We start from the raw sequence: 19,614 nt of genomic DNA, 5'->3' as shown, positions 1-19,614 counted from the left end.
ACTAAGACTCTAATTTCAAATCTGCCATTATTTCCATAGGAAAACCATCTTTTAAAGCAGCAGTGGACCCACTTCCTTGGTGCACCTGTTTCATGCAGACATGCATAGCATTGTGGGCAAAGAAGGTGGAACTAGTGTGAAAGCTGGTGGATAATGCCACCTCACCAGTCAGACATTCTGTGACATCCACATGGAAGGAAGGGGGCAAATACAAGAAGTGCTCAACCCAAATTTTTGCAGAATTTTGCACAATGAAAATCCCAGGCAATGACCTAGCACAAATGGATCCCATCCCCAAATTTATCTGATCACACCCACCTGCCCAGATTGTACACCTGCAGTACAAAGGAATTGGGGACCAAATAATTCTGCATCCGTCAATTTCCATTTATCCTGGTTGTTTTTCTGTAGGTAATTTTGTTGAGAAATGAATCTTAACAGCCAAAACTGCATAAAGAGACAGGGACCAGGATTTTGTGCTTTGAACTTACCAGAAATGAATGAACAGAAAATTACAGCTGACGAGCACAAAATCAAAAAACCATGGCCAAAATCTTTAACAGTAGAAGAGAGGAACGTACACAGTGTCTGAGACTAAAATGTCTGCCCTCATCAGAATTCCTAGAATCAGGCATTTAGCTATTGTTGTGGGGCGCTCATGCCAGTAGTAGCATTGCTGGTGTACCAGTAGCTTGCAGTTCCGAATACATTTCAGCTGCTTTCTAGGAAAGTTATTTTCAGGGTGCAAAAATCTTATTTCTTCACTAACCCAGGCCTACAATAGTGCTGTGAGCCCCACTATTGTGTCAAGGCAGACCCACCTCCATCTGTATAAAAGCAAAATACTGCAGATGCTGGAAATCTGAACTAAAAACAGAAAGTGCTGGAAATACTCAGCAGGTCAGGCAGCATCTGTGGAGGGAGATGCAGAGTTAACATTTCAGGTCTGTGATCTTTCATCAAAACTGGCAAAGGTTAGAAAAGAAATCAGGTTTTAACCAAGTAAAGGGGAGGGGCAGGGGGTTGGTGGGGAAGAGAACAAAAGGGAAGGTGTGTGATAGGGCAGAGAGCAGGAAAGATTAAATAACAAATAACCATCTGTCCCTTATTCTAAACGAAACCCCAGTGTATCACAGAATAGGGTGCACTCTAATTTCCAAGTCCTCTAATCTCCACTTACTCCAAATCTGCTGAAAACATTGTAGATTTTCAGGTCTCATCTCTATTGTAAAAATTAAGTTTCCCATTGATATAAACAGCAGCAGAAATCGTCCTAGAAAGGGCATTAAATGGTTCCAGATCTGACCAGAATTTATGGCTCTACAGATTTTGCTGTAAAAAGATGGAGAATAATATGTAATTAATGAATCATTCAGTATACCTGATGAATGTTTACTTTGGTGACTTTAAGATGAGCTAAGAATTTTGTAAATAAAAGGCTTGTATTATCTTTATAGACTAATGTCAGATAAACCACTTGAAACACACTCTGTCAAAGTATCAATTGTGGAAGTGTACAATAATGAAATCATTGACCTGCTGGCGAAAGACAACGCTGGAACTATTTTAGGTGTAAAACGAGATGTTGTGACTACTATTACTGGTAATAGTGACGTTCCTTCATTAACTCATGAGTAAGTAAATTTATATTTGAATATTGATTTTTTTTCAGTGTAATGGTTTTATCATGAACAGCTCATCGGGACTATACTTTGCACCATATAGTGAATGAAAACTGCTGTGCTATCAAAGGAGGAAACATTTTATCTGAAACAATCCAGGAATGCAGCTGAGACTATGTGCTCAAGTCTTAGAGTATTTTTAAATGGTAAACTTTCTGACTTAAAGGAAAGAGCATTCTTAACTGAGCCAAGCTGACACATTTTTCTCCAGATAACTGGCCCAATTGTTTATGAAATTCTGTCTGGTGGTGGATACAGATTCAATAGTAGCCTTCAAAAGAAAATTACATAAATACTTGAAGGAAAAAATAAATTGTAGGGATATGAGGAAGTGGGGGTAGTGGGACTAACTGGATTGCTCTTTGAATGAGAAGGCCTAGACTGGATGAGCTGAATGGCCGCCTTCTGTGCAGAACTGTTTATGACACTATCCACCAGCCATATCAAGTCTATATGATATGAAATAATTGTGAGATTCTGAATGACATAACTATTTTAAAATACAACTTTGTCATCAATGACATCATGCAAAATTTCACCCTGTTTAGCAAAGAATCCTTGTTATGATCCGAGCTTGCTTCAGATACTTTTTCTTCATGTCAAACACAAATGTTCACTTCCATAGATAAAACCCTTCTCCCTATAAATTAAAACATGATCTTAGACACAAAATATTCTGGGATAACAGGTCAAAGATGAATAGTGCACTTTTTTTTTACATTTAATGTATGTATTGGAGTGCTATTGGAGTTTTGCCATTCACTTCTGATTGATAGCAAACACCACAAAAACAGACTTTGGCTGAAAAATATAAATCACATTTATATGAAAGGAAGATTAAAAGACTCTGGATTAAAATAACGTAATTTAGCCAAAAGATAATACTCCATCTAATGCACAGAAACCCACAGCACCAAAACATGTAATGCTTCAGTTGTTGTTCCCATATTATTAGGCATGGAGGCCTGAGGATCAGTGTTGGACATTGCAGCTGGCCAATTCAAAGCATACTGAAAGTGTGCACACAAAGGGCAGAAATTTGTGCAGTTGTTTGAAATGGGAATGGTGGTGTGGAGGTACGAAGAATTGCATCAGAAGCGTCCGCCCGGAAATCCGGTATCGCAATGTCGGTTCCAGATTTAGTCAGTGGCAAGAAAGCACCAAGGTGGGATCGCCACACTGATGCAATGTGAATACATTTTAAATTGCTGAGCATTTGCATCTAATTCATCATGATCAAGTGGGGGGCTTGGAATTTAGTGGACAGCAGACGGACCCTCTCTCCTTCAAAACTGCCACCATCAACCCTCTCCTCAAAAAAACCAACCCTTGATCCTACCATGCTTGCAAACTACCACCCAATTCTCGAAACTCCCTTTCCTCTCCAAAGTCCTTGACTGTTTTGTTGTCTCTGAAACCTGTGCCCATCTTTCTCGAAACTCCATGTTTGAATCCCTCCAATCAGATTTCCGCCCTCGCTTCAATACCAAAATGGCTTTTATCAAAGTCACAAATTACATTCTATGTGACTGTGACAAAGGTAAACCATTTCACTTCTTGGCCTGTCTGCAGTCTTCGAAATGGTTGACCACACCATCCTCCTCCAATCCCTCTCCACTGTCATCCAGCTGGGTGGGACGGCACTTACCTGGTGATTCTTACCTATCTAATTGTAGCCAGAGTATCATCTGCAATGGCTTCTCTTCCCACTCCTGCACCTTTACCTCTGGTGTCCCCTAAGGGGACCTCCTTGGTCCCCTCCTATTTCTCATCTGCATGCTGCCGCTCAGCGACATCATCCAGAAACATAGCATTGGTTTTCACATTTACGTTGACAACGCCCATTTCTATCTCATCACCACTTCTCTCAACCCCTCCACCATCACTAAATTATTAGACAACTTGTCCAATATACAGTTATGGATGAGCAGAAATTTGCTCTAATTAAATATTGGCAAAAATGAAGCCATTGTCCTTGGTCCCTGCTACATACTCTGTTCCCTAGCTACTGATTCCATCCCTCTGCCTGGCAACTGTCTGAAACTGAACCAGACTGTTCGCAACCTCAGTGTCATATTTGGCTCCGAGATGAGGTTCCAACCACATATCCACGCCATCACTAAAAATGCCTATTTTCACTTCCTTAACATTGCCTGACTCTGCACCTTCATTGGCTTATCTGGTGCTGAAACCCTCATCAACACCTTGACAATTCCAATGCAATCCTGGCCAACCTCATACATTCTACTCTCCGTAAACTTGAGGTCATCCAAAACTCTGGTGCCTATGCCCTTACTCGCACCAAGTTCCATTCACATTATTGCCCTGTGCTTGCTGACCAATGCTCCCAGTTAACATCGCCTCAATTTTAAAATTCTCATCCTTGTTTTCAAATCCCACCATGGCCTCATCCCTCCCTAGCCTGAAGTTTACTGATCAAGTGGACGAGCTGACGTGTGGCAGAAATTAAATTTAGGTTGACGGCAAGTGCCAGCAGTGGCGGGACTTCCTATGAGATTTTATCAGCAAGAGCCAAGTAAGAGCCAGCCACATGTGCTGGCTGAAGACACAGGCAGAAAGGAGGGGGTCTACAGCAACAGAGGCAGTGGAGAAATGAGTTCAGAATGAGGAAGGGTCACTCCACGATTCAGTGACGCCTCGCTGGAGGTAGTCAGAGAAAGGACAGATGTCCTGTTTCCAGCAGACAGGAGGAAGAGGCCAGTAAGCCTCACCAAGAAGGCATGGGTGGAGGTGGCAGACATCGTAAGTAGCAGAAGGGTCATTGCAAGAACCTGGATTCAGTGCAGGTAGAAATGTAATGATTTTCTGCGGTCTAGAAAGGTGAGTGGTGTTTAGAGTTGCAAACTGGAAGCCCAGCATGAATTAAAAGATGCCCATGAAATGTGAGGCCAGGCAATAGACCTGTGCAAGGGGCAACAGCAGGCACCCAGTTCACACGCACCCAAACCCCATAGCCAGTCCTGGTAGATGCTATTGTTACAGCCAGGTGAGGAGGGGTTCTCAGGCTCCTCTTTCACCCCTTCTCTAGTTTGACAGCAGCAGGGTTTATCCTTTTTAAATGCAGTAATTGAACTTACCACCTCAGTGAGCACTTGCTGCTGTTCCTCAAATGTAATTGCAAAAGAACCAGACAAGTTTTCTTGAGTTTAAACACGAAAGATGTAAGCTTATTACTCTTAACAATCTAATTCGGTTAAAATTATTAAAAATATGATACACATTCACGCATGCATTTACACGAGAGTCACACACACAGACAAATAGATTACAGAGGGAAACCAGATTTGCTAGTTGGATTGAAGTCCAGAATAAATGGACTTTAACTACTTTAAATACTGTCCCAAAGTCCTCAGTTGAAATTGTAGTCCTGAAGTCCTCCCTGGGCCACGTGCACAGTTGTGGGCTTGCCTCTTAGGGCTCCTGAAGGCAGAAGAGGGATTTGATTCTTGTCCCCTGGTTGCTGGCTGTGGCGGTCTGTAGACCTGAGGGGTCTCCCAGTTGCAGCCGGGTCTTCTCCTGATATTTACTGGCGAGAGGAGAGAGAGACCTGCTTCATTGATGACTTTTCAGTTACTCCTGTGTGCTTTCTGTGTGATAAAGCTTACAGTCTCTCCAGAGCCTCGCAGCAGTCAGATGACACAATCAAGCCCCTTTGTTATTTTAATGAGGTTTTCTGAATCTTCTCTGAGATTCAAGTTTCAACACGTCAAGCTGTCCAGTCATACTTGGTGGGGTGTTAGGCTCTTTCAAAGTCAATGGGTGTAGATGGCCCTGATGCTGTGTCCCATTCCAGGTAATTTAATAACCGAGAGCACCTCATTGTTCTGGCTAGGTTGAATCAGACTTGTCGTCTCCAGTCTGATTTTTTGGTGTTTCAAATGTAAATTGCAGTGGCCATCTTGGTTGCCTGTTTACTTTTTAAAAAGTTACTTGTAAGAATTTCCAGTAAATGTTTAGTGCAAGGTTCCAGCCGATGAAATTAATATTTCCCATTTGGCATATAGAGTTTTCATGGCACTACATTGAGATGGCTAAATGGCCGCATCACCATGCCACCCCAGTGGCATGGTGCTACACATTTACAGTGCCTTAGGCCGACCAGCACAGTTGGGCCATGAGACAGGAGTGACATCGTGTATGTCTGTGCTTGCAGGCGAAGTGCACTCAGAATGCCAGGGAGCATCAACAAACCAGAGATGGAGTGCCTTTCATTGCTGTGGTGATACCGACGGAGGAGGTGGCCAGGGAGATCATATGGGTCATGGTAGGACAACCTATTGCTGAGGCATCTTGACAAATACATGAATAGGATGGGAATAGAGGGATACGGTCCCCGGAAGAAGGTTTTAGTTTAGGCAGGCATCAAGATCGGCGCAGGCTTGGAGGGCCGAGTGGCCTGTCCCTGTGCTGTACTGTTCTTTGTTCTTTTATGAGGCAAGTGTGGAAGCTATCGAGAGTGAGTAAAGAGATGGTTGCGTCCAACATTTCCTAGACCAGGTGTGTCCTGCGCCACGTGCATGGGCCTTTAATGCCATTGGAAGCTCCTGACCAAGGGGCAGCACCAGGGTTTAACTTAATCATGTCTCTCCAGCAGTTACAGCAGATGAGGAACCGACCAGGGCTCCTGCAACACTGGAAAGTTCAGAGGATGCAACGTAATCTCAAGATACTGTCACTTTATTCCAGCGCACCCTCCACCAGCACAGATACACTCACATTGGTGGGCTTTGTTGTGCGTGTAGAATGGGTGGCTCAATCTGTGATGCTTAACTCCATGCAGTTGGCGAGCCTTGGGTGTCATCATAAATGCAGCAGGTGCTTCAGCAGCATCGTCAAACGTGTGAACATATGTTGGAGTTTCCAGAGGCAGTGAAGTCCGGTGCACAAATGATGGAGGATTCCACTCATGTCATGAGTGGCTCCATATTTCTGGCACGTGAACACATGGTGTCCTCCACTGAGAGATTGGCAACCCTCATGGAGAGACATACGGAGCCTACCACCGAGTGGATGCAGGGGGTACGCAGAGACCTCCATAGTATGGTCTTATGCATGAGGTCTGTGGAGAGATGGGTGGGTGAAATGGGCCAGCCACGCATCTCCCCATTGCCAGGAACTGAGCTACTCCAGGCAACCATGGGACTGTATGTGGAGCCTGAAAGGGCACAGGAGGAGCAGGCTGAAGACAATGGGGCACCCTCTCAAGGTGCTTCGACAGGCGAAGGCAGACCCTTGGCCCCTTTGATAGTGACGCCAACGCTGCATGCTGGTTTGATGACTGAAGCGGCCCCTGCACAGATACAGGTGGCCCCAAATATGTTGGGGCCCAGTAGACTCAGGCACCCTGAAGTCACAGGCCATGGCCATTTAATGCACTGGAGCAAGAAAGGCAGCAGCCTGCCTCCACATCAATTCTCAGTGCAGGGGGAGCATCCCATAGAAGTGACCATAAGTGAGCGCATAAATCCATGGACTAGCACTTGAGGTTTCACTGGGTGATAATTTGTAAACTGCAGAAGCCTTTAATGTTTTACAAGAATTAAAGGTCTTGACATTCAATGTATAACAATCTGTTATTTTTTTTGTAATAGTTGGCCATGACCAGATGTGGAATCAAATAGATGAAGGGTATGTAAAAATGAGGGCCTCATGAGCACCTGTGTTGATAGAAGGCCTTGACAAATAGTGCTGACGGGTACAAAGAGATGCTAAAGGTCTCTCATGAAAGGTCAGCAAGGCTGCCTCTGGGAGTCAACTTCTTGGTTCGGTAGCCCCTTCCATTTGTCCTCATGTGAAGTGTCTGCTGATTATAGAGTTGCGAATCTCCCTGCCATGCATGTCACTGTCCTGTGAGGTGGTCCCCATGGCACCATCTTCATTGGTTGTCGCCTGTTGAGACGGCTTATGCTCATCCACTTGCTCTGAGGATGTGGCTTGCTCAGTGTCTTCCTCTGGCTCAAGCGCTACTCCACTTTGGAGTGCCAGGTTCTGCAATGTGCAGCAGACGACAGTGATGTGGGATGCCTTATTTGCAGGGCTCCCTCATATCTATCAAATCTCATCTTTAAAAAGCCAATGGCCTGCTCGCTGGTGGCCATTGTAGTCGTATGGCAGTGATTGAATGTATTTTCTGCCTGTGTGTTGGGATTGCGTGCAGAGGTCAGAAGCCATGTCTTCAGTGGAAAACCTTTGTCTCCCATTATCCAGCCATTAAGGCATTCAGGTGGCCTGAAGAACTGAGGCAATTGAGACTGTAAGGATGTAGAAGTCATGGCAACTTCCTGGAAACCACGCGCACATCTGCATGATCTGCTTAAATTTGTCGCAGACAACTTGAACATCGAGGGAGTGCTTCAGGCGTGACTTGAAGTATTATTATGTGGTGAACCGCTCAAAGTAGAGAGGCAAGCTCCTTGAATTGACACATGAAGAAGAGAAAGCTGAGGAAGAGGATGAAGATAATGATGCATTCCAAAATAATTATTCTGGTCACAAGGAGTTTTAGTCCTGTGTTTTTATTTTATTCGTTGATAGGGATGTAGGCGTGGCTGGCCAGGCCAGCATTTATTTCCCATTCCCTAATTACCTTTGAGAAGGTGGTGATTAGCTGCCTTCTTGAAGCACTACAGTCCATGTGGTGTTAGGAAGGGAGTTCCAGGATTTTGTCCCAGCGACAGTGAAGGAATGGCAATATAGTTCCAAGTCAGGATGGTATGTGGCTTGGAGGGGAATTTGTAGCTGGTGGTGTTCCCATGCATCTACTGCCCTTGTCCTTCTAGGTGGTAGAGGTCGTGGGTTTGAAAGGTGCTGTCTAAGGAGCCTTGGTGCGTTGCTGTAGTGCATCTTGTAGATGGTACACACTGCTGCCATGGTGTGTCAGTAGTGGAGGGAGAGAATGTTGTCAGTTGGTTGCCAATCAAGTGGGCTGCTTTGTCCTGGATGGTGTCAAGCTTCGTCTTGTTGGAGCTGCACCCGTCCAGGCAAGTGGAGAGTATTCCTTTACATACCTGGCTTGGGCCTTGTAGATGATGGACAGGCTTTCGGGACTCAGGAGGCAGGTTACTCGCCACAGGATTCCTATCCTCTGACCTGTTCTTGTAGCCACGGTATTTATTTGGCTACTCCAGTTCAGTTTCTGGTCAATGGCAATCCCTAGGATGTTGATAGTGGGCATTCAGCAATCAAAATGCCAGTGAATGTGAAAGGGAGATGGTTAGATTTTCTCTTGTTTGAGGTGGTCATTGCCTGGCAGTTGTGTGGTGCGAATATTACTTGCCACTTATCAGCCCAAGCCTGGATATTGCCCACGTCTTGCTGCGTTTCTCACGGACTGCTTCAGTATCAGAGGAGTCGCGAAAGGTGCAGGACATTGTGCAATCATCAGCAAACATCCCCACTTCTGAAGGAAGGTCATTGATGAAGCAGCTGAAGATGGTTGGGCCTAGGACACTACCCTGAGGAACTCCTGCAGTGTTGTCCTGGAGCGGAGACAATTGATCTCCAACACCACAACCATCTTCCTTTGCGCTAGGTATGACTCCAACCAGCGGAGAGGTTTCTCCCTGATTCCCATTGACTCCAGTTTTGCTAGGGCCATACTCTGTAAAATGCTGCCTTGATGTCAAGGGCAGTCACTCTCAACTCACCTCCTGAGTTCAGCTCTTTTTTCCATGTTTGAACCAAGGCTGTAATGAAGTCAGGAGCTGAGTGCCCCTGGTGGATCCCAAACTGAGCGTCACTGAGCAGGTTATTGCATTGAGTTCAGTAATTTCAGAGCATGACCGGCCACCCATTTTACTTTTATTTTTAGTTATTTTTTTCTTTTTTATATATTTATTTAGTTTGATGGTTTTTTGTGTTTATTTTATTTCATCTAAGTTTGTTCAGTTTGCTTACCCACTTTTTTTCATGTTTGTACTTGCGGCTGTTGAATTTTCAGTCCATTAACACCCTATCTGTACTAATGCTTTGTCTTTCAACACACCATTAACATATTGTTTGCCTTTGCTCCATGACCTTCTGGTCAGCTATTCTGTGACCTTGTCCTATCTACGCCTTCTCCTTTGTTATCTCTTGCCGCACCCCCACTTTACTTGCTTATAACCTTTCACATTTCTAATATTTGCCAGTTCTGAAGAAGAGTCACTGACCTGAAACGTTAACTCTGTTTCTCTCTCCACAGATGCTGCCAGACCTGCTGAGTATTTTCAGCATTTCTTGTTTTTATTTCAGATTTCCAGCATCCGCAGTATTTTGCTTTTATTTTAGGTTAGTCATGTGACTGGCTGGTCTGACCACATCTGTTTGTGGATTCTTTTGTCTTAGCCGACCCTGGACTATCTCTTCTTACACACAATACCTGGTGCTCAAAGTCCATTGTGGGTTAAATTGGAGCAGGGAATAGTCCCTTTGTCCTTCCAAGCACTGTCTGTTAGTATGCAAAAATGTTTTTCCAACCATGTGTCTGGTGATTTTTTTAATGTCCTTTCTTCATTCCAGTAATAGTTTAAAATCAATGTTTGTATGACAAAAATTAATATGCCTCAGGTGGGGTCCTATATGATACCTCCACACCCAGCAGAATGAAATGCGATTTAAGAAATCGCATTTCATTAAAAAGGGTCGAGAGAGAAAATATAAGATACAGGAAAAAGAATGCATTTCTCTTGCATTCGTTCACATTCCTTCATAATTCCTATGAATTCCTGAAGCCTGCCTTTTCTTGGTAGCAGTGTTGCTTTAAACTGCCCTTTTTGGCATCACAATAAACTTGTGGTTCTTTGGGGAAGTCTTCCTTCAGTTTGCCCATTTACATGGCTGGCTAGGGCCTTTGTTCCTGTTGAAGGCGGCAAAGGGAGAGGTTTAATTAGCCCCAAGTTGGAATTTTTTTCCTCAGGAGGGGAAGTATCCTGAACTCTTTCAGTGCTCTGCTGAGTTATGCAAAGGCTTTTGACTTCAGGGGATGGGTGGTTCTTTTTTTGACTGTGGGGGAGGATTCTTTGCTAACCTCCCCTTTGTCCTCAGGGTATAATACCTGCCTGCAGGTATTTGCGCAGACTCTACTGCACTCCCTTGTGGCACTTTGACTAGGTGATTTGTCTGGTCATTTGTCTGCAGTGCCAATGCAGTCAACTCTGGGGCAGCTGGTTTGATCATGGCCTGATTCATTACACATTCAGGGAAACTGCAGGGGACCGTCTCCTGCCACTGCCCTGTCTGACCTCCTGCAGTCTTTCTTTAACTACTGGGTTGGCTACCACCTTCACCTCACCAGATTATTAGTCAACCCCTTCCACAGGCAAACTAGGGACAATCCCTTTGGTCACTGGTCCCGAAACTAGGTTGCACTCCAGGTGCACCTGGTATACAGATACAGGCATACACTGCCCTCCAATACCATTCACCACCGTTCTGGTGTTTATTGCACTGAGGGGAATGTCAGGCCTTTTCCCAGTAAAGGGATCTAGTGGCCCCTCTTTCCCTGACAATTACTATGGGCTTGCTTGTCCCACTCGAGGGGTATGGGGTTACTTTCCCTTCAGACACAAAACCCTGATAACCTTCAAGAACCCTATTGCATTTTCCTGCACTTGCAGCCGTAAGCTTCCTGGGACTCAGTCTTACTGCAGTTAAAGCCACAGCTTGTTCTGCTGTGCTTTCCATCAGGTTCCTGTCTTCACTGAACAGATGTGCCCTGATTAACCCTACAGGTTTTCCCTTTAGTTTCCAGCAGTCAGCTTTTAAATGCCCTGCTTTATTACAATGGAAGCACACAGGTCTCCGGGTCTCACTCCTGCTCACAGCACTTTGCTTTTTGGCTAGATGAGAGCCCCCTGTGTCTCCTGCTTTCCTTTCTCTCCCAGGACTGCTTGCGCTCCTATCACCTTCCCACCCTTTGTCCTGTTCAGATTTGTGGGGGTGACTAGGAAAGGTTTTCCCCTGGGAAACTGACTTATCAATTAAAGCAAACTCATCAGCCAGAATGGTCACTTGCTGGGCTCTCTGGACCCACAGCTCCTCCACATGGGTATTTTTTGGAGAGTGGGAGAGTGTGTTTAAATTCCTCTAAGAATTACTTCTGAGATTCTCATAGCTGAGCTATACTTTAAGAGCCCTCAGCCGCTGGTCAAAAGCCAGCTACTTACTTCTTCCAAACTCCAGATAAGTTAGATTAACTTGCTTCTTGAGGGTTCTAATCTTTTGGCAATCGGCTTCAGGTACTAATTCACATGCCCTGAGGATAGAGTTTTTTGTCAGTTTGTAATTTGATGACCTCTCATCTGGCAACAGGGAATAAACCTCATGGGCTTTTCTGGTTAGCTTGCTTTGAAATAAAAGAGACCAGGTCTCAGCTGGCCATTTTAGCTGCCTTGCCAGTTTCTCAAAAGACACAAAAGAAAAAGCTGCTTAAACTCTAATTCAGTTAACACCTACGGATACACAATGTGCCCATGCTAGCATGCATGCACGATACACACGTGCAGATAGAGACAGAAAAGAGCAGAAGAAATAAAGTGGAAATGTTTGAGGCAATATCTGAAGATGGTTTTGGTTACTGTTCTTAAAACTCGCTTTAGAGGCCTTGACTGCAGGTAGGTCTTGCTTTTCGTTGGCGCCCAGTATTCTTAAACTTTGCTCAATGTAGGAGACTTTTCTCTCTTGAGGTTCACGTGAACTCAGTGGGTCCAGAGGCTTGTGAAAAAGATGGGAGCAGATAGGAGAGGTCTTCTCTCTCCAGGAGCAAAAAAACTTTTCTTCTGTTCAAACTCTTTGTACCATTTAGAAAATTCCAGGTTGCCAAGCAGTTCAGTCACATGACTAGCTAGTCTGACCACAACGGTTTGTGGATTCTCTTGTCTTAGCCAATCCTGGAATATCTCTTCTTACACACAATACCTGGTGCTCAAAGTCCATTGTGGGTTAAATTGGAGCAGGGGATAATTGGAGCATGTCCCTCCAAACACTGAGTATGCAAAAAATGTTTTTCCAGCCAAGTGGCTGGTGATTTTGTTTTTTAAAAAGTCCTTTCTTCACTCCAATAATAGTTTAAAATCAATGTTTATAATACAAAAATAGTATGCCTCATTTTTGGCAGGTGGGGCCTGCATGATAACTTATTTATACATTGCTGGGCCATTAACAGATTGCTGGCTCTCGCAAAGAGTGTGATGGGAAGGATCACACTGAATGCATTTCCTATGCCATAACCTGATGACAGGTCCTGTGAGATGGTACTGGCATTCAAGGAAAGGACACCAGGGCTGTAGAAAGTGGAAGATTTATTTGATTGAATGTGTGTGTAAGGAAGGCTCATGAAAAATGTGTCTATATTCATGAGTCATGAGCTTCCCTTGTATGTATCTTATTGCGCCTTGCCTGTGGTCCCTTGGGGTCTTCATATTGCACCTGGTCCCCATTCTCTTCCATATGTATTCTGGGTGGGAGACTCCAATGAACATCACCAAGAGTGGCTTGGTAACACCACTACTGACCAAGCTGGCCAGCCCCTAAAGGACATAGCTGCTAGACTGGGTCTGCGGGAGGTGGTGACGGAGCCAACAAAGGAGAGAAAAACCTACTTGACCTCATCCTCACCAGGCTACCTGTCGCAGATGCATCTGTCCATGATAGTATTGGTAGGAGTGACCACCACACTGTCCTTGTGGAGACTAAATCCTGTCTTCACATTTAGGGTACACACCATTGTGTTACATGGCATTACCACTGTACTAAATGGGATAGATTTCGAACAGATCTAGCAACTCAAAACTGGGCATCCATGAGGCAATGTGGGCCATCAACAGCAGCAGAATTGTATTCAACCACAATCTGTAAACTTATGGCCTGGCATATCCCCCACTCTTATCATTACCATCGAGTGTGGGGACCAACCTTGGTTCAATAAAAAGTGCAGGAGGGCATGCCAGGAGCAGCACCAGGCATACTTAAAAATTAGGTGTCAGCCTGATGAAGCTACAACACAGGACTACTTGCATGCCAAACAGCGGAAGCAGCAGACGATAGACAGGGCTAAGAAAGCCGACAACCCAACAGATCAAATCTAAGCTCTGCAGTCCTGTCACATCCAGTTGTGAATGGTGATGGACAATTAAACAACTGACAGGAAGGAGGCTCCACAAATAACCCCATGCTCAACGATCGGGAAGCCCAGCACATCAGTGCTGTATGTCACAGAATCAGTTTTCAATATAGTGATGAGAAAGTAAGTCAATAAATTAATCTTCTCATTTGAAGCTTATTCACAAAAATGCACATTTGTTGTTATCAGTAACAAATTTTTAAAACCTTTATATTTCAAAATTTGCTTACTGGCTCCCCAGGCCGAGCAAAAATCATAATGCGGCCTTTTGCCTGAAGAGGTTGGACAACCCTGTTCTAGACTCACCAACCAGGGAAAACATCCTATCTAAATCCACCCTGTCACACCCTGGAAAAATTTTGCAAGTTACTATGAAATCACCTCTTATTCTTTGAAACTGTAGAGAATACAGGCCCTCTCCAAACTCTCCTCATAAGGCAATCCTGCCATCCCAGGGATTAGTCTGGTGAACCTCCATTGCGCTCCCTCTATGGCAAGTAGATTCTTCTTTATATATAAAGAGACCAAAGCTGTATGCAATACTCCAGGTGCAGTCTCACCAAGGCACTATACAATTGCAGCAAGACATCTTTACTTCTGTACTCAAATCCCGTTGCAATGAAGGCCAACATATCATTTGCCTTCCTAATTGCTTGCTGCATCTGCAAGTTCGCTTTTAGTGACTCATGAACAAGAACACCCAGGTCCCTTTGATTATCAACACTTCCCAACCTCTCCATTTAAGAAATACTTTTTTTTTCTACCAAAGTGGAACACTTCACACTTATTCACATTATATTCCATCGGTCATATTCTTTCCCCTTCACTTAGCTTGTCCAGATCCCCTTGAAGCCTCCTTATATCTTCAATTCTCACCTAGTTTTGTCTCATCAGCAAATTTGGAAATATTACATTCAGTCCCCACATCCAAATCATTTATATAGATTGTGAACATCTGTGGCCTCAGCACCGATCCTTCCGGTACCCCACTAGTAACAGCCTGCCATGCTGAGAATGACCTGTTTATTCCTTCAGTTTTCTGTCTGTTAACCAATTCTCAATCCATACCAGTATATTACCCCCAATCCCATGTGCTTTAATTTTGGTTACTAACCTCCTGTGTGGGACCTTATCAAAAGCGTTCTGAAAATCCAAATACAGCACATCCATTGGTTCTCCTTTATCTTTGCTACAAGTAACATCCTCAAAAAACTCCAACAGATTTGTCAAAAATGATTTCCCGGTCATAAATCCATGCTGACTGCCCAATTATATCATTGTCTTAGTGTCCAGCTATCATATCCTTTATATGAGATTCTAACATTTTCCCTACTATTGACATCAAACTAACAGGTCTGTAGTTCCCCATTTGCTCTCCCTCGTTTCTTAAACAATGGGATTACAATTGCTACATTCCAGTCTGCGGGAACTTTTCCAGAATCTATAGAATTTTGGAAGATAGCCACCAATGCATCTACTACCTCTATTGCCACCTCCTTCAATCCATTCATATTCTCTTTTCTCTTTCTCAATTACTTGGTCATCCTTTGATCTAATGCAATCTTTAACTTCTTTTGTTAGCCCTAGTTGATTCATCTTTCCGATTCAGTTTTTGTGTCTTAGAGGAATGTATACTTGTTGTAGACCATGTCATAATTCTTAAAATACAAGCCATTGCCTGTCTGTTAATCTTAGTGTATTTTCCCAAACCACCATATCCAACTTGTCTCAGTTTCCTTTGTTCAGATTTAAGATCTTAGTTTCAGAATGAATATTATCACTTTCAAACTTAATGTAAAATTCTATCATGTTATGGTCACTATTTCCCAAAGACTACTTTAAAGCAAGGTTATTAATTAGCCCTCTCATTACATAATACTAAATCTAAAATAGCTGGATTCCTAGTTGGTTCTTCAACTTACTCATCCAGAAACCCATCTTGTACACACTCCAGGAATTCATCCTCCACAGCATTAGTACTGATTAGGTTTACCTAGTCTATATGCAAATTGAAGTCACCCATTATTACTGTATTACCCATGTTACATGCACCTCTAATTTCCTGAATTATACTGTGCCCAACATTATCACTACTGTTTGGTGGCCTATAAACACCCACCAATGTTTGCTGCCCCTTTCTGTTTATCTCCACCCAAACTGATTCTACATCTTAATCCTTTGATCTAAGATCCTGTCACTAGTGGACTGATCTCATCCTTTATTAAGAGCACTATCCACCTCCTTTTTGCCTATACTTTCTTAATGACAAATATCTTTGAACATTCAGTTCCCAATCTTAGTCACCCTGTAACCACATCTTTGTAATGGCAATTAATTTCTACCCATTTGCCTTCAAATTATCTACCTTGTTGTGAATACTGCATGCATTCTGATCCTATTTGATGCATACCTTCACTTTTTCTTCTAATTTCGCTTACTACCTTTCTACTTCCTGTTATCAGTTTTGCTTCCCTCTAATCTTCCCTTCCTGCCACACTCAGATTATCAATTCCCTTATTGCGACCTTGCCTCTAAATTATCACATCTTCTCACTTGATCCCTCGCTCCCACTATTTAGTTTAAAGTCCTTTCTACTGCCCTAGTTATGTGAAACACCAGAACACTGGTGCCACCACAATTCAGGTGAGGACCATCACTTTCCCTAGTACAGTACAGCTCACACTTTCCCTAGTACTGGTGCCAGTGCCCCATGAATCAAAACCCATTTCTCCCATGCCAATCTTTGAGCCACGCTTTTAACTCTGATCTTATTTACTCTACAGTTTGCTCATGGCACAGGTAATAATCCAGAGATTATTACCTTTGAGGTTCTGCTTTTTAAAATTTAGCCCCTAGCTGCTCATACTCTATGCAGAACCTCTTCCCTAGTCCTATCTATGATATTGGTACCCATGTGGGTAACAACTGTATCCTCCCCCTCCAACTGCAAGTTCCTCTCCAGCCCTGAGCAGATATCCCAAACCCTCGCACTGGGCAGGCAACAGTGCCTTCTGAACTCTCGCTCTTGGCTCCAAAGAATGGTATCAATCATCCTGACTATACAATCTCCTGCTACCAGTACATTCCTATTTACTCCCCACACCACTGTGTCATGGCCAGTTTGCTCATCAACCCTGCAGCCCTTGCTCTCATCCATACAAGTAGAAAGAACCTCAAACCAGTTGGACAACTGCAAGGGCTGAGTCTCCACCACGTCCGCCTTCTCGATCCCCTTACCTGCCTCACTTAGTCACACCTTCCTGCCCCTGACCAAATCAGAAGACCCTATCCTAAGGGGTGTGACTGCTTTCAGGAACAAAGTGTCCAGGTAACTTTCTCCCACCTTGATGCATCGCTGTGTCTGTAGCTGTGCGTCCAGCAGACTGACTCTGCCCTGAAGCTCCTCGAGCTGCAGACACTTATGACGACGTGTTTGTTGTGGATCACACTGACTTCCACCAGCTCCCATATACTGCAGCCACAACACATCACCTGCTGTGGCGTCTTTATAATGTGTTAATTAATTTATTTCCCTTAAGAATCATAGAATCAGAGAAAGTTTACTGCACAGAAAGAGACTACTTGGCCCATCATGTCTGTGCCAACCAAAAAACATTCCACCCATTCTGATCCCACATTCCAACATTCAGTCAGTAGTCCTGTAGATTACAGCATTTGAGGCGCACATCCAGACTTCTTTTGAATAAGTTGAGGGTTTCTACTTCAACTACCCTTTCAGGCAGTGAGTTCTAGACCCCCACCACTCTGGGTGAAAAAAAATCTTTCCTCACCTCCCCTCTAATCCTTCTACCAATCACTTTAAATCTGTGCCCTCTCGTCACTGACCTCTCTGCTAAGGTAAATAGGCCCTTCACATCAACTCTATCCAGGCCCCACACAATTTTGTGCATCTCAATCAAATCTCCCCTCAGCCTTCTCTGTTCCAAAGAGAACAACTACAGCCTATCCAATCTTTCCTCATAGCTGCATTTTTCTAGTCTCAGCAACAGCCTCATAAATCTCTGTACCCTCTCTAGTGCAATTACATCCTTTCTATAATGAGGTGACCAGAACTGCATACATTACTCAAGTTGTGGCCTAACCAATGATTTATACAGTTCCAGCATAATCTCCCTGATCTTATATTCTATACATCAGCTAATAAAGGAAAGGATTCCATATAAAAACAGAAAGTACTAGAAATACTCAGGTAAGTCAGCATTTGTAGAGAGAGAAGCAGCATTAACGTTTCAGGTCTGTAACCTTTCATCAGAACCAATGAAGGATTCCATATGCCTTCTTAACCACCTTATCAACCTGTCCTGCCACCTTCAGGGATCTGTGGACATTTACTCCAAGGTCCTCTACTTCATCTACACCTCAGTATTTTCCCATTAATCTTGCATTTCTTTGCCTTGTTTAACCTCCCCAAATACATAACCTCACTTCTGCAGGTCAAAATCCATTTACCACTTTTCTGCCCAGACCATCAATAGCTTCCTACAGCTATCCTCCTCACTATCAACCACACAGCCAATCTTTGTGTCATCTGCAAACTTCTATGCTGAAACATCACACATCAATTCCTCTTGCCCCCTCTGCACCAAATGAATTCCCAGGTAAACCAAATTCCCACCTTCACACTCTGAATATATCTCATATCAATCAAATTCCCACCTTCACACTCTAACTCCAGTGAAGACTCCATGCAGTTTGAAAACCTAACTGCTTTTATAGAGCCTTTGATGAATCACTAGCTCGTACCGACAGTAATTAAAACCTATTCAACCGACTACTTTCAACTGATTGACAGGTAACTGCCACTACCAAGCAGCTGTCTGTTTAACATGGCAATTTAACTAATGTGAAGTTTAAAAGTTCTATGTCAAAGCCTGACTCTTAATCTAAATTGAACTTGAGAAAAACCTATCAGAACTTACCATGTGAACCAAATTCCCACCTTCATACTCTATGTCTCACTCTGGCGAAGTCTCCACTCCGTGCGCTACTCACTCCCTCTCAAAACCAATTTTGAAACCTCTGATCCAGTAAAACAAAAGTCCTAATTTTCAGAAACTAAAACAAAGTACTGTAGATGCTGGAAATCTGAAATAAAAACGGAAAAGGTTCGACCAGGGCCACTCAGATCCAAATATGGATAAAACAGTTGAACTCAAGAGGTGAGGTGAGAGTAATATCAAGTTGACATCAAGGCAGTATTTGACCGAATGTGGCATTGAAGAGCCCTAGGAAAACTGGAGTCAATGAGAATCAATTCTCCATTGGTTGGAGTCATACAGAGCGCAAAGGAAGATGGTTGTGGTTGTTGGAGGTCAATCATCTTAGCCCCAGGACATCACTGCAGAAGTTCCTCAGGGTAGTGTCCTAGGCCCAACAATTTTCAGCTGCTTCATCAATGACCTTCCCTCCATCATAAGGTCAGAAGTGGGGATGTTCGCTGATGATTGCACAATGTTCAGCACTATTTGCAACTCTTCAGATACTGAGGCAGTCTGTGTCCATATACAGCAAGACCTGGATAGCATTCAGGCTTGGGCTGATAAGTGGCAAGTTACATTCTTACCACACATATTCTAGGCAATGATCATCTCCAACAAGAGAGAATCCAACCATCTTCCCTGGACATTCAAAGGCATTACCATCGTTGAATCCCCTACTATCAATATCCTGGGGGTTACCATTGACCAGAGCTGAACTGGACCAGCCATATCAGTACTGTGGCTACAAGAACAGGTCAGAGTCTGGGAGCCTCCTGATTCCCCAAAGCCTGTTCACTATCTAGAAGGCGCA

The 19,614-nt window shown here is 43.7% G+C and overlaps 2 protein-coding genes across 10 annotated transcripts in view; both read left to right on the top strand.

Annotated features, from left to right (window-relative positions):
- The window catches only part of kif25 (kinesin family member 25), a 271,160-nt gene that overhangs the window by 216,193 nt on the left and 35,353 nt on the right, over positions 1-19,614 (top strand). For 8 of the 9 annotated variants that reach the window (XR_010976174.1, XR_010976172.1, XR_010976173.1 and 5 more), the window contains one exon: positions 1,458-1,634. The exons of the other annotated variant lie outside the window; for it this stretch is intronic. Coding sequence is in view for 3 of the 8 variants with exons in the window: in XM_068044632.1 (XP_067900733.1) it covers positions 1,458-1,634 (177 nt within the window). In the remaining 5 variants the exon portion in view is untranslated. The remainder of the gene's footprint in view (positions 1-1,457; positions 1,635-19,614) is intronic. 9 annotated transcript variants of the gene reach the window in all.
- Positions 1-19,614, top strand: part of afdna (afadin, adherens junction formation factor a) — a 598,271-nt gene that overhangs the window by 545,981 nt on the left and 32,676 nt on the right. The gene's annotated exons all lie outside the window — the stretch shown is intronic.

The sequence above is a fragment of the Heterodontus francisci genome, chromosome 13 (assembly GCF_036365525.1).
Source record: "Heterodontus francisci isolate sHetFra1 chromosome 13, sHetFra1.hap1, whole genome shotgun sequence".
Lineage (NCBI taxonomy): Eukaryota > Metazoa > Chordata > Chondrichthyes > Heterodontiformes > Heterodontidae > Heterodontus > Heterodontus francisci.
The sequence above is the reverse complement of the archived record's forward strand: the minus strand, read 5'-3'. Positions and strand labels throughout refer to the sequence as shown.